The sequence below is a fragment of the Geotrypetes seraphini genome, chromosome 4 (genome assembly GCF_902459505.1).
Source record: "Geotrypetes seraphini chromosome 4, aGeoSer1.1, whole genome shotgun sequence".
In the NCBI taxonomy this organism is placed as follows: domain Eukaryota; kingdom Metazoa; phylum Chordata; class Amphibia; order Gymnophiona; family Dermophiidae; genus Geotrypetes; species Geotrypetes seraphini.
In genome coordinates, this window is record NC_047087.1 from 82,348,037 (window position 1) to 82,371,636 (window position 23,600).

At 41.2% G+C, this 23,600-nt stretch overlaps 1 protein-coding gene across 3 annotated transcripts in view; it reads left to right on the plus strand.

Moving 5' to 3' along the window:
* LOC117359264 (roundabout homolog 1) overlaps window positions 1-23,600 on the plus strand; it is a 613,895-nt gene that overhangs the window by 452,681 nt on the left and 137,614 nt on the right. For all 3 annotated transcript variants that reach the window (XM_033941733.1, XM_033941732.1, XM_033941734.1), the window contains one exon: window positions 12,891-12,899. In XM_033941733.1, coding sequence (XP_033797624.1) covers window positions 12,891-12,899 — 9 coding nt within the window. The remainder of the gene's footprint in view (window positions 1-12,890; window positions 12,900-23,600) is intronic.

Genomic DNA, 23,600 nt, shown 5'->3' on the forward strand with positions numbered 1-23,600 from the left:
AATTATGTAGAATAATTACACAGAGGCACTATACTAGAAATGTAGCCTATTAGCAAAATTGAGACAAAGCCATCCCGTGACTTCACAGTCAAATGGTGCTTTTTTTCATTGGGATTACAGATGGACAGTTTAATGAAAGTTCATTTGATGTTCCCCTTCATGGCACAGAGATGACATTTATGTGCTGAATCACAGATTCAGGGAAGATATTGTCTGTATAGGTTAGTTAGGAGGTACAAGGGAGCTTTTTGTGTGAGAGCCTTTTGCAATGTTTTACATTCTAAATTAAACTGCACTTGAAGGATCCCAAAGAGTCATTAAAATTGCAAGATGCTTAATATTTCTTTTCTAAAACCAAACTAAGGTATCCCTTTATAAAGTTGCAGTAAAATATGGCCTTAGAGTGCACAAGCAAAAGCCATTTTTTACTGCAGGCTTAAAAATGGCTTTATTTTCTAGTTTTCTGTATTAATGGCCAAGCACTATGTTGCTATTTTGAAAAATGTTGCCTTTGTTTATTATTATTTATTGGGATTTATTAATCACCTTTATGAAGAGACTTGCCCAAGGCTGTGTACAGCAGGTTCAGTGGGCATCCGTCCTGCCGGGGAATGCCTCGGGGGGGGGGGGGAAAGGGGGGCAGCAGGAGGGAGTGGGCATCCCTCCTACCTTGGACTATGTCGGGAGGGTTTACCGTTGCAGCAGGAGGAATTGGGCACTCATCCTGCCATGGACAGTTGAGGGGGGGCTTAAGGGGGTTCCAGCAGGAGGGCTTGGGCATCCATCCTGCCTTTGACTGTGTCTAGAGCAGCGGTCTCAAAAACGCGGCCCACAGGCCGCATGCGGCCCCCCAGGGACTATTTTGCGGCCCACAATCTGTCCTCGACTAAAGCAGGGGTCTCCAATCTACTTCCTTTCCAACTGCCCTCCCCAAGCCACTACCATCGGGGAACAGGCCACCACCGCTGTAATCGGGGAACAGGCCACGCCGAGGTCTTAACTCTCTCTGTTTATCTTCCCCAGCTCGGAGCCAACCAATTCTTGCCACTTGACGTCAATTCTAACGTCGGGGAAGAAGTTTCAGGCCAGCCAATCGCCAGCCAATTTATAAACTATAAAGAGTTTTACCTCATGCAAAGTTGTCATTTCTTTAATAAGACATTAACTATTTTTTTCTGTGGCCCTCCAAGTACTACAAATCCAAAATGTGGCCCCACTAAGGGTTCGAGTTTGAGACCACTGGTCTAGAGTGTTCGCTGTTGTGGCAGGAGGAATCAGGCACTCCTCCTGCCATGGACATTTTGGGGGGAGGGGGTGCTTTGGAGGTTGCAGCAGGAGGGGAGTGGGCATCCCTCCTGCTGGCCGACTTCATGATGGGGACAGATTCCCAGCTGCAGCCGCTAAACTGATCGTGGCAGGGAGATTCCCTTGCCGCGATCGGCTCAGCAGCAGCGTCTGTTTGAAATGTAGACCAGCATTTTGTTGGCCTACATTTCAGGCGCCTATCGCGGCACTAGGGTTCTAGACGCCTGGGGCCACTTCCGGGCAAAACCATGCCCACGCCTAGCCTTGGGTGAGCTTAAGCGTCCCTACATGTCTCCCTCAACAGCGTCAGATGCCTGTGGTGTAGGCGGCCTGCCTCAGACTGTTATTTTAAAAAAAACATGCATCCCAATTGACTGATTAGACAGCGGTACGATGCCTACTGCTGCCTATAGTTGGGACGCCGTTTATAGAATTTGGCCCTTAGTCTTTGGCTTTTGGATTTGATTTGATTTGATTTGGTATTGAGTTGACAACAGTTGTGAGTTATTTGTTATTTCATGTGATTTTATACAAAAATGCAAGAGAAAAAAACTCTCCACAAAAAGTCAAAACCAAAACACCACTAAAATTAATGCTAAATGAAAGAAAAAGCCTCAGTTTCGGTTGAGTCAGAAGACCCTACCACCTCCCCATAATAGGCAAAAAAAACTTTCATCTGTGTGTTATTTCAAAATGTTGTGAATAAAGTCAGTGAAAATCCATCTACTGACTAAAATAAGATATTCAATATTTATGTGATTTTATACTACATTCTTTCATACTGTTATAATGTGGGAGGGGTTATCAGTGGTGATTGTTTCACAATTGTCTCACTTATAGCTCCTTTTACTAAGGTGCGCTAGCATTTTTAGGGCATGCAGGATATTACCGCGCGCTATACCACGTGCTACGCAGCTAGAACTAATGCCAACTCAATACTGGCGTTAAGGTCTAGCGCATGCGGCAATTCAGCGTGCGCTATTCCACACGTTAATGCCCTAACTAACGCAGCTTAGTAAAAGGAGCTCGTAACCCTAATTGTCTTGGAATGGAGGCAGACACTGGGGAGGCTGGTTGTCTTGTTAGCTTCATATTGTGTTCTTTTTCTCTTGCAGATATATAAGTGTGGTAATAGACTGGGGCAATTACACAAATAAGAGACGTGCTTGGTTTTTTTTGTTAATATAGAATGATAACCTGGAATTTCTTAAACTTAATTTAGAAAAAAAAATATCTGGGCCTCTTCTCCCTCGAACTGAGGAGATTGAGAGGGGACATGATCGAAACATTCAAGGTACTGAAGGGGATAGACTTAATAGACAAGGACAGGTTGTTCACCCTCTCCAAGGTAGGGAGAACTAGATGGCACTCTCTAAATTTGAAAGGGGATAGATTCTGTACAAACGTAAGGAAGTTCTTCTTCACCTAGAGAGTGGTGGAGAGCTGGAACGTTCTTCCGGAGTCTGTCATAGGGGAAAACTCCCTCTAGGGATTCAAGGCAAAGCTAGATAAGTTTCTGCTGAACATGGACGTACGCAGGTAGGGCTAGTCTCAGTTGGGTGCTGGTCTTTGACCGGAGGGCCACCGCATGAGCGGACTGCTGAGCATGATGGATCACTGGTCTGACCCAGCAGCGGCAATACTTATGTTCTTATGTTCTCTCTTAGATAATGGATTTGTGTAGTATAAGACATGTTGTAGGATCTACAATAGTAAAGGTATTGATCCCATTGTGGGAATCTTATTTGTAGTTTGGGTACAATGATTGGGTACAATGATGTTCTTTTTAACATTTTTATAAGTGATATTGCTGAAGGGCTGTCGAGTAAGATTTGCCTATTTGCGGATGATACCAAAATCTACAAGAGTAGACACCCCAGATGGTGTGAATAATGTGAAGAAAGACCTAGCAAAGCTTGAAGAATGGTCTGAAATTTGGCAGCTAAAATTTAACGCTAAGAAATGCAAGGTCATGCATTTGGGCTGCAAAAACCCAAAGGAACGGTACAGTTTAGAAGGTGAAGAACTTATGTGCACAACAGAAAGAGCGGGACTTGGGTGTTGATTGTATGTGATGATCTTAAGGTGGCAAAAAAGGTTGAAAAGGTGATGGCAAAAGCTAGAAAGATGCTAGGGTGCATAGGAAGAGGTATGGCCAGTAGGAAAAAGGAGGTATTGATGCCCCTGTTTAAGACTGGTGAGACCTCATTTAGAATATTGTGTACAATTCTGGAGACCGCACCTTCAAAGAGATATAAAAAGGATGGAGTTGGGCCAAAGAAAGGCTACTAAAATGGTACTTAAAGATCTCAATATGGGTACTTTAGAAGAAAGATAGGAGGAGAGGGGAGATATGATAGAGACATTTAAATACCTACGTGGCTTTAATGCCCATGAGTTGAGTCTGTTTCATTTGAAAAGAAGCTCTGGAATAAGAGGGCATAGGATGAAGTTAAGAGGTGATAGGCTTAGGAGTAATCTAAGGAAATACTATATTACAGAAAGGATGGTAGTTGGGTGGAACAGTCTCCCGGAAAAAGTGGTGGAGATATAGAATGTGTCAGAATTCAAGAAGGCGTGGGATAGGCATGTGGGATCTCTTAGAGAGAGGAATAGATAATGGTTACTGCAGATGGGCAGACTAGATTGGCCTTTATCGTCCATCATGTTTCTTTGAAACTGTGAGGTGGGGAAGTGGTTTATGCCATCCTATATTCTTATACCTCTTAGGTTGGTTCATATGACTTGGAACATGTAAGGAAGGCAATACAGGCAGTTACATTTTGTTTGTACTACTGTATTGCCTCCTGAAAAATAATAATAATAATAATAATAATTTTATTTCTTATATACCGCTGTACCGTGAAGTTCTAAGCGGTTTACAGTAGAAACAGAAGAAATGCAATAAGTAAGATTAATTAAGATGAAGAGAAAGTACTTAGAGTTCCCTGACTGTCCCAAAGGCTCACATTCTTGCTAAAGTACTTGAGAAAAATAAATTAGTTAGGTTATAAACATAGAGTAGAAGAAGGTAGGAAAACAGTTCATAGGAAAATTAATTTCGAATACATTATACATTATATATTGTTCAAGGCGGAATACAAATTATAGGAATTACCAAAAGAATTATCTAGATAAATTACATAACAGTGATTCGTGTACATTACATGGTGTGGTAGAGGATTCAATTTTGAGAATTACATATCAAGGGAATCAAGTGATAACAGAATATAGTGGAGATTATCAGTATATACGGTTTACAGATTGGAAGTTACCTAATAATGAAGTAAGAAATTTATTGGATAGTGTGGAAAATGTTTATATAGGAATCAGAGTATGTATGATAGGAAGGGTTCTAAGAATTGAATTAATGTGTTATTCTATCGAGGGAGAGCTTGTGCATAAAGGGAGGATATTAGTTGGTAATGACGTGTTTTCTGAATAGAAATGTTTTGATTTCTTTTCAAAACACTTTGATGTCTGTTGTATTGATCATTAGTTTGGTGATTGTGGGGTCAATTTTTGCTGCCTGTGTCGCTAGAAGGCTGTCGTATAGTTTCTTAAGACGGGTTCCAATACCTTTGGCCCTTTCCAACTATACAAAATACACTGGTGAAAAGGGTTGTGATCTGGTAGGGTCAACCCCTATACAATGGGTGATTGTTCCAGCAAGAAGCTTGTTTAAATTGCTGTGTCTTATAAGGTAGTTTACAGCACAGATCTAGTTTACTTGTTTAAGCCAGTGGAAGTCAATAATTCATATTGTGTACAAAGAGGTCTGCTTTCAGTTTGGAGAAAGTTCGTGTTCACATCAATTTGAAACTATGTTGGCATATATATACCGCTTCTGAAAACAGCAGGCGATACATGCTGAAACTTTACCATGTTGGGTCATCTTGATACCAGCTATGCTACTTTTGCTAATAAACTTGATTGCACTGATTTGGCTATCTTAGCTGCTTCATCTCTTAAGAACATAAGAACATAAGAAGTTGCCTCCGCTGAGGCAGACCCTAGGTCCATCCTGCTCAGCGGTCCGCTCCCGTGGCGGCCCACCATGCCCATTGCCTGAGCAATGGTCTATACCTATCTATACCCCTCAATCCCTTTTTCTTCCAGGAATCTATCCAAACCTTCTTTGAAACCATTTAATGTTTTCTTGTCTACAACAGCCTCTGGAAGCGCGTTCCATGTATCCACCACCCTCTGAGTGAAAAAGAACTTCCTAGCGTTTGTTCTAAACCTATCCCCTTTCAATTTCTCCGAGTGCCCCCTTGTACTTGTGGCGCCCCTTAATTTGAAAAATCTGCCCCTGTCTACTTTTTCTATGCCCTTCAGGATCTTGAAGGTTTCTATCATGTCTCCTCTAAGTCTTCGCTTCTCCAGGGAGAAAAGTCCCAACTGCTTCAATCTTTCAGTATATGGGAGATTTTCCATTCCCTTTATCAGTCTAGTTGCTCTTCTTTGTACTCCCTCAAGCACCGCCATGTCTTTCTTGAGGTACGGTGACCAGTACTGGACGCAGTACTCCAGATGCGGCCGCACCATTGCACGATACAGCGGCATGATGACTTCTTTCGTCCTGGTTGTAATACCTTTCTTAATGATACCCAACATTCTGTTTGCTTTCCTTGAGGCCGTCACCCCTGCTTTTTCTGGAGACATTCTCTCTGTCATCTTTTGTGGCATGGAATTGTTCCTTGTCAAGTGCACAGAAATAGCAAAGTAAGTCATAGGAAATCAGTGGAAGCATTGAAGGTGTGCGCCATATTAGCTGAATTTAATGGCTTATTTAGTTGCTTAAACATGTAGTTATGTTTATTGGTCATCCTTTTGAATCTTTCATCTGCTATTTAATTCTTAGCATTGCATTTAAAGCTAAATGCCCCAGGTACATTAGATAATGTGTGAGCCTGCCGGGACAGATATGGAAAAATGCTTGAGTACCTGAATAATTCGTAATCTGCATAGAATTGTAGGATATGCAGAAAATAAATAATAAAAAAATAAAAATAAATGTAATAAAAACAGAGATTATATGAATGATCTTCATAAGCCATTTCTTTCAATAATAAAATTTGCTTTCTATTGAAATAAACATGTAGACTGTGTTGCCCTATAAATGTTGGCTACAGAAGGGAATTCAAGCCAACATGAAGATTCTTTACTTACATATAAGTTTAAATATTTTCCTTTTAAAATACACTTATGTTCCAGAAGACATCCAGTAGCATTTCTTTTCATGATCTCTGATTTTACTGCAACTGAATATTATGAATATTGTTTTCTTTGCATTGATATAAGTCATATACAAGTGCTTTTCAGCTCATAAGGGGATGTTTAATAGTTTTTCCCAGAACAAAATTCCCGTTAAGCAGAACAACTTAAATCCTGCACCTGATTTTCTTTTTCTTTTTTCATTTCTGCCCAGGCAAATAAATTATTGAGATTATTCATTAATTAGTTACAAAGTATATTGAAATCATAAACATTTACTGGCTAATATTCAAAGTGATTTAACCAGCCAATGACCAATTAACTTGATTGGTTGGGGCTAGCTGAAATTCTCAGGGCCAGGTTCTGTAAATGGCCTTTAAGCACGCCTACATTGTTTGCGCTGCTCCACACAGTTGTCAATGAACCACTAGGTGGCGCTTAAATGGACAGACATTGCTAGGTGCTGTAGAGGTAGGCGCAGATATATTAGACCTAGTTTTGCAAGACCAAATTTACTGTGCCTAACTTGGATGCCTAACAATACCTAAGTCAACCATGCCTTACTACTCTCCACCCCTAGCCATGTGTATTTTCAGGTAGGCATCGGTAGATATCGTTAGGAGCCTCATAGAAACAGAGAATATGATGGCAGAAAAGGGCCACTGCCCACTCTAAGGACCCTCCCCCCTAAGCACTTCCACGAAGTGAACCCACATGCTTATCCCATTTTTTATTAAAATCGAGCACGTTGCTTGCCTTAATTACCTGAAGTGGAAGATCATTCCAACGATCAACCACCCTTTCAGTGAGGAAATACTTCCTAGTGTTGCTATGAAATCTCCCACCCCTGAGTTTCAACGGATGCCCTCTTGTTGCCATAGGTCCTGTAAGGAAAAAGCCTCAACTTAGGTATTGTTGGCCATCATAACAGCTCTGTGTGGAACTCTTAATTGTACTTTTTTTTTTTTTTAATTGGATGAAAAATGGCATAGTCAATTACCACTCCAATTAAAAAGAAATGTTGTTCTCAGATTCTGAAGTTAGGCATTGTAAGGCATTCTTGATTAAGGTGCCTAGCTGCACCTAACATAGCCATCCTTTATAGAATCTGGCCCTTATTGCCTACCTCAAAGTCAGGTATGTTGGGGGGGGGGTAGTTTTCTGGGGGCAGAGTCAGCAGTTGGCCACTTAAGTGCTGATAAGTCTGTCCTATCTTTATATGCTAACCCATGACTGCTTAAGTGCTGAATATTGGCTTAAGTAGTTAACCTGGCTCAAAAATAGCCAAATGTTCAAAGCCAAAACCTGGACAGGGTTTGACTTTGAATATCTAGGAAAAACTCTATAGGCAGTGAGTAAAATGCTCACCACCACTGCCTGAAATATTGACTCCATTGGTAGCTAGTATATTTAAGTAGAATTTCAGTCTCACCAAAAATTGGTGTATTGCTAAAACCATTATTTGTAAGTGCCTTTCTGAGTTGATATTTGATATAAGTACCTGCTAATGTATTATCTGATTAATGATCAAATTTTATGGTATAGTTTTTTATGATTAGTTAAAATGTTTGTTTGTCCAACATCTATGACTGTGGTTATGTAAACCGTATAGATAATATATGGTATATAAATTTTTAAATAAAATAAATAAATAATAGGACTGAGCTCCTTATCTTTTCACACGAACCTGTCTCTCCTCTTCCCCTGTTCTCTAATTCTGTGAACACCACCCATATCCTCCTTGTCTTGTCAGCACGTAACCTTGGGGTAATCTTTGATTCATCTCTCTCCTTCTCTTCATATATCCAACATACTGCCAAAACCTGTTGTTTGTCTCTACAGCAGGGGTGTCAAAGTCCCTCCTCGAGGGCCGGAATCCAGTCGGGTTTCCTGGATTTCCCCAATGAATATGCATTGAAAGCAGTGCATGCAAATAGATCTCATGCAGATTCATTGGGGAAATCCTGAAAACCCGACTGGATTCTGGCCCTCGAGGACCGACTTTGACACCTGTGCTCTACAGTATCGCTAAAACCAGACCCTTCCTTTCTAATTGCACTGAAGACCTTCATCCATACCCTCATCACCTCTCACCTAGATTAGTACAACCTGCTTCTCACTGGCCTTCTGCTAAACCATCTCTCTCCCCTTCAATCTGTTCAGAACTCTGCTGCACGCCTCATATTCTATCAATGTCGCTATGCCCACATTACCTCTCTCCTCAAGGCACTTCATTGGCTTTCTATTCATTTCCACATACAGTTCAAACTCCCCTTACTGATCTACAAGTAAGTGTGTTCACTCCTCAGCTCCTCAGTGTCTCTCCTCTCTCTCCACACTCCCCCCTGGGAATTCCACTTATTGGATAAGTCTCTCTTATCTGTACTGTTCTCTTCTACAGCCAACTCCGCCCCTTCTACTTTGCTGCATCATATGCCTGAAACAAACTACCTGACTCAATATGTCTGGCTCTGTTCCTGGCACTGTTCAAATCCAGACTCAAAGCCCACTTCTTTGAAGATGCTTTCAGTTCCAGGCTTCAACCCACTTTCTAAGCACCGGTGTCTGTCTTGTCATTCCCGCTGTGGTTCCCCCACCTGAATATAGTGTATTGATGCACCTTCTTGTCCAGCTTGTCTGTCTTGGCTAGATTGTAAGCTCTTTTTAGCAGGGACTGTCTCTTTTGTTTTTTATATTTCATGCATAGTAGCGCTCTAGAAATTATTAGTAATACGGTATATCCTGTGGCCGGGCCAGGCCCCGAGCAAGCAGGAAAACCCGGCTCGGACCGCAGGTAAGATTTTCGATGCGCCTTTTATATGGTTAGAAACATAGAATATGACGGCAGAAAAGGGCCACTGGCCCAACAAGTCTGCCCACTCTAAAGACCCTACCTCCTAAGCACTTCCACGAAGTGAACCCACATGCTTATCCCATTTTTTTCTTAAAATTGAGTATGTTGCTTGCCTCAGTTACCTGAAGTGGAAGATCATTCCAACGATCAACCACCCTTTCGGTAAAGAAATACTTCCTAGTTTTGCTATGAAATCTCCCACCCCTGAGTTTTAACGGATGCCCTCTTGTTGCCGTAGGTCCTGTAAGGAAAAAGATATCTTCTTCTACCTCAATACGACCAGTTACATATTTGAATGTCTCTATCATATCTCCCCTCTCTCTGCGTTCCTCGAGAGAGTATAGCTGCAACTTACCTAGACGTTCCTCATATGGGAGATCCTTGAGTCCTGAGACCATCCTGGTGGTCATTCGCTGAACCGACTCCACTCTCAGCACATCCTTTTGATAATGTGGCCTCCAAAATTGAACACAATATTCCAGATGAGGTCTCACCATGGACCTGTACAACGGCATTACAACTTCGAGCTTCCGGCTGACAAAACTTCTTCAGATGCATACCAGCATTTGCCTAGCCTTGGATGAAGCTTTCTCTACTTGATTGGCAGTCTTCATATCTTCACTAATGATTACTCCTAGGTCCCGTTCTGGATTTCTTTCAAACAAAACTCACCGGGTTTATTATAAGGAAAAAGAAAGATTATCAAACTCAAAAGAATTCTCCTTAACTGTCTCCAGTCACACAGTTCACATTACAGACTTCCAGTGTCTATTATATGTAATCTAGTCTAGGGACTGGACATTCCTTGTCAGCAAAAAAGATAAACCAAAATCAAACAAGCTTTCCAGTCTCTCAAATCCCCCAATACTCCCTCCTTAGGGCAGCCGGCTTCTATTAGCACCAGTTCTTGCAGCACTGGCTGAGCACTGCAGGTGCCAGCCCTTCTTTCCAACACTTTCCCCAACAAAGAGAAGAAAAACGTTCTCTCTTCCACTGCTTTTCCTCTCTAGCAATGAGTCCCCTCTAAGAACTTTCACAGCCCTGCTTAGCAGGCTGTGTGGAGCAAGCCTCCCTTTTCACCAAGGTCTGCAGACCCTCCCAAAAATGCCCCCAAAGGTCCTTCAGCTTGGTTTTTTGGAGACTGCTAGGTGAGATTTTAAACCCCCTTGGAAACTCAGGCAATCCTGCATTGTTATTACCTTTAGCTTCAATTAGGCTTAGGTTTCTTTGGCAAAGACTTTTCTTTTACTCTGTGAGTCTGGCAGCAGCTTCTCAGAGGTCAGTCACATGTCCATGCCTTCCTCTAGCACACATTCCCCTGGGTCAGTTTCGCTGTATCTTCCCCATCCTGTATCACTGGGGCTATAGTCCATTAGGTCTCCTGTTTCACTTTCCATCTCTCAACCCCCTTCCTAGGTGTTTGGGACGGATTCAAAGGAGAATTCTTCCTGGCTGGAGCTATCCTCTAGACCTACCTCCCAAGGCTTATATGGGGTATTACCATACCTCTCTGAAGGGAATATTCCTGCCCTTCCTTCCTGACCTGGAACAAAACTCCTGGTTTGTGGATCAGGGAAGTTTTCTGCTCTGCTCCTCGTATGCCTGCCTCAATCGTTAGAGTCAGCTGAGAGTAATTTATTCACTTGACTCCCTCCTGCTTGAGGCTAGCGTGACCGCTTAGCCTCGTAGCAAACCCCACCCCCTTCTGTGTTGATGCTTTGTTTCTCCTTAGCTCTGGGAAAGGAGTAATAGGGGATAGACTGTATTTTCTGTGCCCTCCCTGCCTGAATTTCTGGCTGTGACATCACCTGCCTTTTCTCTTTTCTTTCTTGCTATACTAAACTAGTGCTTTTAGCAGGGTATACAGGCTTCATCTTAGGGATTGAAGGTTTAAGGGCTGTACTTTTGACTGGGCTAGCCGTCTTTTTAACCGTGACAGGAGCTTCCCTGTCACAATGAGAAGAAAACTGATTTGCCTTAAAAAAATATATTTTTTTTTTTCTGAACTTATTGCCATTGTTAATTATTCCATTATAATGTTAAAAAATAAATAAATAAATAAATTAAAAAAACCCGAATAATGTTTGTGACCACATTTCAACCAAACCAGACAGGGTCTTTTATGATGTATATTTACCCCATTCTTAAGAGAGGTTTGCAAAGGAGTTCAACTTCCACTCTCACACCTTTGTACACCCAGTGGGAATATACATATCTGATATCTTTCTCAACTAGTGTACAGTCCCTTTTGGACTTGTCAAGTGTTTGAAATGGTTTTTCAGGTGGTTATAGCTGGTCCCCCTCCCAAAAAATAATCAAGCCTTTTTAACTTTTGTTTTCAAGCAAATAAATTGGGATGCACACGTTTTGTGTTGACAAATGATGCTGATTTGCTTAGAAAGTGCTTTATTGTATTGTCTTTGTTTTGGTTTGACAAATTGTTCTTTTGTAGCCTTAGAATATATGTCATTTTAGAATGCTGAGGAAGCTGAATGTTAAGATTACATAGACTGTAAGGTTTATGTGAAACTACTTAGCTGAAAGAGTAAAAGAAAAAAAAAACACACTACTAGATACTACTGGATACTGTCCATACATAGAGATCAGACGTTAATTTTTAGATCCACTACCATTCCTTTTGCGGTGAAACAAGAGCACAGTGCAGTGACTTGAGATGTGATATCAGCGTTATACTGTATTTCTAATATTCATCAATAATGTTCTCAAATGAATTTTTAATTACTTCAGGAGTGCATTTTGTATTCATCTTGTAGAAATTTCCAGCATTCCCCCCATTGTCAGCCTTTTTTAACATTTTTTAAAAAATTACATTTAATATCCTAGTACAATTTCTATGAAAAAACTATTTCCTAGGGTTGGTTGGTTGGTTTGTTTTAGGGAGATATCATGAAAACTGCAGTGCACGCTGCTTTTTTTTTTTTTCTCTCTCTTTTTGCTCAGCTTTTTGACATCTTTGGGGTAAGTGAAAGAATAGTAGTGAAGAGTGAATCCCCTGACTGCTAAGGAGAAAAGAGGGTTAAAGATAAACTGAGTGAGACATTTTAGTCTAAGCTGTCTGAATATTTTATGTAACTAACCCCGCCCTTTTGCTAAGTCGCAAGAGTTTTCTGCTGTGGCCCAGAGTGCTGAATGCTCCGACATTCTTAGGAATTCTATGAGCTTTGGAGCATTTAGCGCTCCGAACCATGGTAGAAACCTTCACCATGGCTTAATAAAAGGGGGGAGGGGGTAAAAGAAAAATTGAATATCATCTTCAGTTTCCCAAATCTAGGGCAGTGCAGCTGTTATATAATAACTGGGCATACTTTAAGGCCTTTATCTACCAGCATCTTCTAAGTTTATGTATGCTTCTGGTAGCATACTGTAACTAAGCTATCATTGCTACTGTTTGAAGATCCATCAGAATTGATAGATAGGATTCTGTTACTCATTTTCTGGTTTTGTTTTCTGTTTAAGTTGATTTATTCCATGTTTTCTTTTGTTTTGTTTTTAGTTGTGTCTGGTAAGTTGAGCTTTTGTTCGCCATCTTCTCATCACCGCCTCAGTGTGACTGAAGCTCCTCCCACCCATTGCATCCACATCCTTCCATGCCTTTTCACCAGTCAACCTCCATGTTCCTTTTATCATTGGAAACAAAGACAGCAGAGAGTACTTTCTGCCTGATGCATGGGTAACTGTGTGGCAAAATAAAGTAAAAAGGTAATGAGTTGCTAACGTTTTGTGTGTTGAAACGGTGTGGGCATCAAGTTCAGATGTCCATGTATACTGACTGACTTCATTATTTTCTGACAATGCTCATTCACAAGCGTCGGCGGCATAATAGGGGTTTTCATTACCATTAGCTGTCCCTGAGCTCTGTTCTGAATGCCAAGATTGTTTGAAAATAGCAGTACTCGTGAAATTTCTTCCTTATTGAATCCATTGTATTTCTGTTTTAAGGAAAATAAAAAATAAATACTGCTGTGCTTATGCTAAATATATCTGGTGGATATTTGCCTTAGGTATTTGATCCAGAAGAGAAATTGATATCAAATGCACTGCCTAGTACAGTGTCCTGCAAAGTTTTTGACGCTATGGCACAGTACACTTGGGGGCCTCGGCTGGAGGGCATCTGGAAATGTGTGGACGTACATGTCTGATGTCATCACGTCTACATCTGTGCATGTTCAGAGGCCCTCCAGACGGGGCCCTGAGCCTGCTATCACTATGCTGGTGAGGGAAGCTGGAGGAGGAGACATGTGGAGAAGAGGGGAGGCACATCCTGTAAGCAGTCAGCCAGCGCCGGTGCTTCTCCTCTTCGCTGACGTCTCTGGCACACCCGGAATCTTGCCGTGGCACACAGTTTGGATATATTGGTCTAGTATGTGTTTGTTTTTCTTAATGAGTGTTGATTGTACTTAATGATTAAATTTAAGTAAACAAATGCATAAAATAAGTAGCATTGATTTGTCTTGTTCTAGGAGGAAGTAAATGAAAGATGATAATTCTAGCTAACATGGTCTCTTGTACTGTGGTGGCATCGAAAGCCTGTCTGGTTTAGATGTAAGGTATTAGTTTTCTCAAAAAATTCACAGAGTTGGGAGAATATAATAAGTTCCATAAATTTAGAGATGAGTAGGAGATAGCTATTAGCTGACAGAGGAAGAAGAAATAGTTTGTGAAAGATGTTTAATCTTGGGGCATAGCTGTTTTCAAGCTCGGTGGCACATATCCTTGAGAAAGACTAGAGACAATCATGTGATGGATAAATGGACCTAACATGGTAATGTGATGCTTAAGAATGTTGGATGGGATAGGTTCATGCTGTGCTGTAGTTATCAATAGCAAAAATAAACTGTGGAGATGTTTTTGATGCAGGCATTTATTCAGTCAATAAGAAGTTGCATTAAAAATCCACATATGCACAAACTGGAGAGGACCCAACATGGTCCGTGTTTCAGGTAAAGACGCCTTCCTCAGCTGTTCAGCTTTTCTCCACGTTCCTTTTGGAACCTGGTTCTTTTCTACAATATGTTTTATTATCCACAAATGTGCCTCTAATCATTGAGCGACTACTGTCCTGGACCCCTGAGGAAGGCGTCTTTAGCCGAAACATGGACCGTGTGCATGTGTGGATTTTGAATGCACAAACGCCTGCATCAAGAATATCTTCTCCACAGTTTCTTTTGCTATTACTGTTGGACTTTCATTCATTGTGGAACTGATCGAAACATGATCGAAACATTTAAGACAAGATCGAAACATTGGGTTTTCTTCTCGTGCTGTTGTTATCTTCATAGTGTTAATGTTTTTAGTGATAATAAGGCTCAAAGGAATGCAAAGATTGAAGCTATGTTCAAGTGACATGTCAGCATACTTATGCACATCAGGTGGCTTCATGAAGTTTATAGAGTAGTTGCCTTACAAAGAAAGTATGTAGAAAATGACATGGGGATGAAGTTTGTCTCTGTCCCCACCAGCTCTGTTCCCATTCCCGCCCTGTCAGTTCTGTCCCTGTCTCCACTCCATCCCGCCCAGACTCTGTCCTCATTTGCATAAGCCTCAAGCACTTATGATTTTATATTTAAATCTTTTAATTAAGGTATAAAAGAGACACTATTCCGTACAACTGTTTATAAATTACAAATAGAGCCTTCCATCTTGATTTGGTACAGCCTTCCCAAAGATTCAGTTGCCTATGTTTTCACATCACCTGGGAAGGTAATTGGATTGTCTTTCAGCCACGGGTGTAGAAGAGAATCTAAACAGTGTAGTGGATGAACAGGAAAATAAGTGTCTATTAAATTAGAACTGTTCATTGATGCCAGCAGCGAAGGACTGAATCTGTTGCGGTAACAGTAAGATGGAAGGACATTGCAAATGGCCTGTGTCTGATCAGCAGAAAAGACTTGTTGTCACATCAAAGGCAGACAAGACACAAATTATGTCATTTAACATAGTTAATTTAAATCCAAAGCAGCTTCTGCAGTTGTTGTTGTTTTTTTAAAATCATCGAAGTCAGTTACCAGTTGCCTACGATGTGTTAAGTTTTTACGCATTTATACTAATCTCAAGTTTTTAGAGGAAGATACGGGGACAAAATTTATCCTTGTTCCCACGGGCTCAGACCTTGTCCCCGTCCCCGCCACATCCCCACAGGCTCTCACCCTGTCTCCACTCTGCAGTTAACCATGTATAACCAACCATCCCTGTGTCATTCTCTAGTACGTAGCTAAATTGTAGGAAGTAGGTGCAGTTGGTGATTTAATGATATGGTAGAGTTTGGAGGAATTAAACGCTGTAGTTAGTTAAATAAACTATTTTCTCTTTGCATCAGATATGGCCTTGTATAGAAAGACTTGGTCATTGTATATCGCAAGAGTAACGGGCATATGGTGCCATCTCTATTGAAATTCAGAGTGATTGTGTTTTGAGTGAAAGGTCAGGCATATACCAGAGATCTCTGCTTTGGAGGGGGATACAGTTTTATAGTCAGAGGAGCTAAAGTATTATATGTCTTTTAAAGACAGATGTCCAGTTGTTTAATTTGTTTATCTAGTGGAAAGGTTTGAACACATACAATCCCTAATTAGAAAGAGGATGATATAAAAACAAAGCCCAAATGACTGCATGCATGTTGATAGGTTGAGTGGTGCTTAGTCAGCCACTCCAGCTGTGAGGATCTGAGGCCATTGCCAGGCAGACTTCTACAGTCTGTGTGTTTGTGCATGGCAAAACATATTAGAGATGTCCTGAAGAGGCCTTTGACAGCAACTCCAGTAGCTGGAACATAAGGACCGCGTCGGGTGGACTTCTACAATGTATATCCTGAAAATGGCAAAAAGAAAGATCCGGAGTATGCTTATTTTATACCACATTCATTGTTGGCTTAATCACGAACTGCTAATGGGTACAATGCAACAGTTGGGCAGACTGGATAAAGACAGATCTTCATCTGCCATCATCCACTGTGTTAATGTATTAGTACATTTGTATATTAAAATCATTTAGTATAATTGGGTTGAGAGAGTGTAAACATTGGTCTGCAGTAACATTCTGCAGGGGCTGAAATGAAAAGATGGAAGGTGGAAGAGGATGGGCCTGGACGGAATCCACCCTAGGGTATTGAAAGAGCTAAAAGAGAAAACAGCAGAAATACTACAGCAGGTTTGTAATCTATCCCTGAAAACAGGAGTGATCCCGGATTGGAAGATAGCAAATGTTACTCCCATCTTTAAAAAAGGATTGAGAGGCGACCCAGGGAACTACAGACCGGTAAGTCTGACTTCGGTTCCAGGGAAGATGGCGGAAGCACTCATAAAAGACATCATCGATGAGCAGCTAGAAAGGAATAAGCTGATGAAAACAAGCCAACATGATTTCTGCAAGGGAAGATCGTGCCTAACGAACTTATTGCACTTCTTCGAGGGAATAAACAAACAAATGGACGAAGGGGCCCCCATAGACATCGTATACTTGGATTTCCAAAAGGCCTTTGACAAGGTACCCCATGAATTGTAACTCGCTTAGAAATAATTTAATTAAGCGATTAATCAAATATAAATAAAACTTGAAACTTGAAACTAAGGAAACTAAAAAACCATGGGGTGGAAGGGGATGTACACAGATGGATCAATAATTGGTTGGCGGGTAGGAAACAAAGGGTAGGAGTGAAGGGCTGGAGAAAGGTCACGAGTGATGTTCCACAGGGGTCGGTACTTGGACCACTGTTGTTCAATATATTCATAAATGACCTAGAAACAGGGCTGAAGTGCGAAGTTATACAATTCGCAGATGACACAAAACTGTTCAGTGGGGTTAGGAATAAAGAGGACTGTGAAGATTTACAATAGGGCCTGAACAAACTGGGAGAGTGGGCAGATAAATGGCAGATGAAGTTTAATGTAGAGAAATGTAAAGACTTGCATGTAGGAAACAGAAACCCTATGCACAGCTATACGATGGGGGGGAGGGTAATGGGTGAAAGTAGCTTAGAGAAGGACTTAGGGATACTGGTGGACAAAACAGTGGGCAGCGGCCTCTAAGAAGGCAAATAGAATGCTAGGTATAATCAAGAAAGGTATTACAACCAGAACGGAAGACGTTATCCTGCTGTTATATCAGGCAATGGTGCGCCCGCATCTGGAGTACTGCATCCAATATTGGTCGCCATATCTTAAGAAGGATATGGCGATACTCGAGATGGTTCAGAGGAGAGCAACGCGACTGATAAAGGGTATGGAAAGCCTATCATATGCCGAAAGATTAGAGAAACTGGGCCTCTTTTCCCTGGAGAAGCGGAGGCTTAGAGGGGACATGATAGAGACTTACGAGATAATGAAGGGCATGGAGGAAGTGGAGAGGGACAGATTTTTCAAACTCGCAAAAACTACAAGAACGAGAGGGCACTCGGAAAAATTGAGTGGGGGGGACAGATTCAGAACCAATGCTAGAAAGTTCTTCTTCACCCAAAGGGTGGTGGACACCTGGAATGCGCTTCCAGAAAGTGTGATACGACAGAGTACGCTACTGGGTTTCAAGAAGGGATTGGATGATTTCCTGAAGGAAAAGGGGATTGAAGGGTATAGATAGAGGATACTATGCAGATCCTGGACCTGATGGTCCACCGCGTGAGCGGACTGCTGGGCATGATGGACCTCGGTCTGACCTAGCACTGCTTATGTTCTTACAATAAAAGAAAGTCTAGCGTGAGTGACACTAACCTTTGGGTTCTGTATGGGGCTCCCAAAGCTGCATGCAAAACGTTGGGTGTGTGCCCAAGTTGTGCATGCAAATTGATAGATTATTGAGCGCTTAACTAGCAATAATTGGACACGATCACCCAATTATTGCAGTTAATTGGCATCAGTTAGGATTTGGGCACACAACTGGCTATGTGCTCTTCTGTAAGGCTCTGAACAATTCAAATCATTAATTAAGGCTAAATTAGTTGAATCCTATAGCTATGCAACCACCTAGAAATTACCCACATTACATGTGAACAGCTCATTTATTTATTTATTCTATTTTCTGTACCAGTCTCCTAGGGAAGCTCAGAACAGTTTACATGAATTTATTCAGGTACTCAAACATTTTTCCCTGCCTTTTCTGGCGGGCTCACAATCTATCTAAGGTACCTGGGGCAATGGGGGATCCAGCAACCTGCCCAGGGTCGCAAGGAGCAGTGTGGGTTTGAATCCACAACCTCAGGGTGCCAAGGATGCAGTTCTAACCACTGCAACACACTCTCGGACATAGTATGGTTCTCGGACATAGTATGGTAAACAAGAGCATGGTAAGCATTGTCTGACAAAATGGCAAAACATAGTATGATAGAAACATAATATGACAAAACATGGTATGGTGAGACATATCATGGCGAGCATAGTTTGGCAAAACATAGCTTGGTAAATATAGTATTACAAAGCATGGCTAATATAGTATGACAACTTGGCAAAAATAGTAAGGCAAACGTGCATGATGAAACGAAGCATGGAAGACATGGAATGGCAAATTGTGTGGCAAACATGGTATGAGAGATTGTAGCATGGCAGACATAGTATGGTAAATATGGCTTTTAGTATAGTAGAAAACAAGGAAAAAATTGCAAATCAAAATGTACAAGATGCAGGCTATGTTTATTTGTACCAAATATTAATGCAGTTATTTATATCACCTTCCTACAAACCAAGGGACCCAACACAGTCCATGTTTCGGAGAACACACCTTCTTCAGGGGTCCATGGTTGTTAAGGTTTAAGATAAACAGCAATAAGAATGGTATGAAACAAAAGCCTGTGAATGAAACGCAAGCCGACACAGGTGATAATTTCACTTCATGGCTACAACAATAGAACATAGTATCAAAATTCTTCAGAGGGTCATATAAACCATATTTCATATAAATTCTTTTGTACATAGGACCCTGTATAGTTTACCAAGCTTTTATCTGATTTTAGATTCTTCAAAATGGCTGCAGCATTTCAAGAAGCAGCTTTTTAATTGATCAGTTGATTCAGCCATAGCGCATTCACCCAATCAGAATCTTGTTTTCCCGATATCCTTTGTTCTAGCGGCACTACAAATCATTGCTTTGTAATTTATCAGCTGATACGAATTCATCCAATTAAAATCATTCATTCTCGATACTCTTAACTTTTGTTTCCCCCAGAGAAGTGTAATAAAAATGGCCTTGTCACATTAATCACCTAAGATCTTTATCAACTTAATTTCAAACCTATAGTTTCTGTTTAACATAAGTGCTGATTAATCTGAAAAGGATCATATCAATGACACCCACTCTGCATTTTCATTTAAACCAACAGGGGCTATGGTATTCAGGTAAAATATTCATTGATGCTCTATCAGATTCAACCATCTTTCTATATTCTCTGGGGGAACCGAAAGTTAAGAGTATCAGGAGTGAATAACTTTAATTGAGAAATCAACTGATAAAATAAAAAGCCGTGACTTGAAACATCTAAAATCAGATGAAAGCTTGGTAAGCGGTACAGGGTCCTGTGTACAAAAGAATGTATATGAAATATGGTTTATACGACTCTCTATGAGGAATTTTGATACTATGTTCTATTGTTGAGGCCATAAAGTGAAATTATTACCTCGACCCTGATGAAGTGAATGAAACATGGATTCATGTCTGGAGAGGTGTTGATGTGAATAATGTACAAGTGGAGGACTTTTCAAATAACTGCCAACATGCCCGGGTATGGCCATCCAAGCAAGTTGACCCCCAGAGCAGACCACAAGATTCTAAAAGAAGTCTCCAAAAACCCTAAAATGTCATCACGGGATCTACAGTAGGCTCTTGCTACTGTTGATGTGAAAGTGCATGCCTCTACAATCAGAACAAGACTGCAAAAATTTAACTTACATAGGAGGTGTGCAAGGAGGAAACCTTTGCTCTCTAAGAGAAACATCAAGGCCAAACTGAAGTTTGCCAGAGAGAACGTAGACAAACACCAGGACTTCTAGAATAGTGCTCTATGGACAGATGAGTCTAAAATTGAATTATTTGAACACCAGAAAAGAAGACATGTTTGGTGTACACCAAATACAGCATTCCAGGAAAAGAACCTCATACCTACTGTGAAGCATGGAGGTGGAAGTGGAAGTGTCATGGTTTGAGATGCTTTGCTGCAGCAGGACCCGGCCAGCTCACCATCATAGAATCCACCATGAATTCTACCATTATCAGAGGGTGTTTGAGGAACATGTGAGACCATCTGTAAAAAAAATTAAAGCTGAAGTGGAACTGGACCCTGCGACACGACATTGACATAAAACATACCAGTAAATCCAGCAAGGACTGGCTGAAAACTAAGGCATGGAGAGTCCTGGAGTAGCCAAGTCAAAGCCCTGATCTTAATCCCATTGAGATGCTGTGGGGTGATTTGAAACAGGCAGTACATGCAATAAACTACTCAAACATCTCACAGCTGAAAGAATTTTGTATTGAGGAATAGGCCAAACTTTCCTCAGACCGATGTCAGAGACTGGTAGATGGCTACAAGAAGTGTCTCACTGCAGTTATTTCAGCCAAAGGGGGTAACGCTAGCTATTAGAGTGTAATGTGTCCTAATTTATTCCTCAGAATAAACATTTTTGTGGATATATTTTGTTTCATGAGTAAATCAAGGAAAATTTTTGTTGTTTACCTATAATTACATCATTTTCTTTTCCAGAGATAAATAAAAAAAAAAAAATATTGACATCAATACTTGAACATTTCTTAAGAAAGAACTGAATACGTATTTCATGGGGTGTCTTAATTTTTGCACATGACTGTATGCACAGTTGCATTATAGCTGCAATTTTGACAGGTTTTATGATGATATAAATGTCTCTGTATCTTTGGAACATAACCTCAAAATAGGCCCCTTCTTGGCCTCCCCCACCCAGGTGAACTGGTCAATAATTAAGTGTGCGGCTTCTCTGTATGTGTGTGCAGAGAGAGATAGACACAGAGTGGGAGAGGGAGAGAGAGCATATAATAGTAAATAAAAGAAAGACAAGCTGACAGGGCAGTATTTACATGTCTGACATGAAAAATTCATTCCATTTGGAGCTATGAGAGCAGAAGGGTAATAATTAGTTTCAGACAGCTGATAGAAAAATGAACTTGAAAAGTATAAACAGTAAGGAAAATTACATTTATTAAGTGTAAATTTAAGGGTAAACAGGTGGGCATCAAGAGTTCTTTTCCCCCAGATGCAGCCTTGTCTGCATACTCAGTGTTGATCAATGCCTTTGCCCTGAATCCTAGATGCACGGGTGTTTTGACACACTTATTTACTGCTGGATGAAATGTCCATAAAGGCTGTGTAAATTGAGCAGTTTGGACAATGCTGGAAGTATTTATAATGTCAGCATGAACAGATGTTTCAAATTTGCTTTCATTTGCATGGAAATGCTTTTTGCATATGCCCTTGCCTATGTAAATGAAAAAGAATCAGTTGCTCCTCCAATAACTGAACTAAACGTTCAGAAATGATGGTAACCTTCACAATTGTGTATTAGAAATTAAGAGTTTGTAGTTTTGTTTTTGAATTTTATTTAGTTTTTAATGCCAACAAAAAGTGCAATACAATTTATATACAAATAATGATAATCAACCAAGCACTTATAATCAATCAGTATCTCTACAAAAGATAAAAATTCCCTCCCCCATCCATCATTACCAACAGGAATAATACCAAAACAAAAGATATACCCCCCTCCCGCTCCCTCGCTAGTCAAAAAACGCAGTGCATTGAAAATGGAGTAGTTGCTTCTGTGCGAACTTCCGTGCGTTTTTTTGACTAGCGAGTCCTACAGACCCCTGAGGAAGGCATAGTGTGCCAAAACACGGCCCGTGTTGGGTCTAGGCTCAAGTGTTCGTTGATGTAGTTTGGAATTTGAAATAAAGATTTGAACTTCATACTCCTGTGTCCAGGAACAGGCTCCACGTGGTGTGCTTTGTGGATGTCTCTTGTTTCTTTGTGGTAGCCTGGTCTTTTGCCTCTGCTCTTGGAACCGCAGTGGTTACAGCGGGTCACTCCAGTGGCTTTGTGGATTGTATGTATGAGTTTTAGTGTGCCTCAGCTGTTAGTGTAGCTGCTTCCACATGCTAGAACAGCCAGTTCAGTAGAAAATCCCTGACTAACTTCTTAGTGTAGGATGGAGTGAAGATTGGGCAGGTTAGGGGTAGAGATTGAATGTGGACTGCACATTACAATTAGTGATTGTAAGAAGTGTGTTTACTGTCCAATGTACAGTTAGCGTAAGTACACTTAATGTCACCTCAAGAAGTGACAGCTACACTAAGGCCCGGATTCTTGAACCAAGCGCTGATTTTATAAGTGCCTATACCTCTGTTAAAAATGCCATCCAAATTTTGGTTTTAACCAAGAATTGAGCTGCATAAGGGTGCCTCGAAAATCAGCTACTTAGGTGAATTAGGCCGCAGAATGCCAAAGTAGGCATGGCCAATGCCAGAAGTGGCATTAGGCAGCCTTAAGTGCCTACGTAGGTGTGATTCATGCGAAGATAGGTGCCGGAAATGTAGGCCCTGGAAAACCCTGGCTTACATTCCCGGCACCTGTCTTTTGCATCGGTGTGATTACGAAACTGGCGCCGATGCATGATGGACACGCAATAGGCGACAGCTTTTAAGGCAGCTGCCGATATTGGCGCTGGTCCGAGAATCCGGGCCTAACTGCGCTCGACAGGAACATATGATGGAGAATTTTGGGAAAATGCAGAGGGAATGCTGGACATGCCCCTGCAATCACCGCGCGCTCATTTTGGCTGTTTGTGTTTGGTAAGTGTTAAAACTTAATGCACCTTTGCAAGGTTCCCTACATTTTTAAGGTATAATAATGAAACAAATGTATGCTAATGAATACGTATCCCTACGTAATACTAGGGTTACCAGATGTCTGGGAAAACCCGGACATGTCCTCTTTATAGAGGAATCTCCAGGCTCCCAGATGGACGTTCCTAAAGCCGGCAAGCTCTGACCACATCTGGAGGGCTTCTGAGCATGCTTGGATGATGTCACACACATCCACACCTGCTCCAGGCCCTCCAGACACAGCTGGAGCTTGTCCTTAAGCAGAGAGGCTTTGTGGGGGCTGGACTGGGGCAGAACAGGGTGAGGCTGAAAGTGGAATGGGGCGGGGTCATGTGTCTGTTTCCCCAGAGAAAAATATGGTAACCCTACCTAA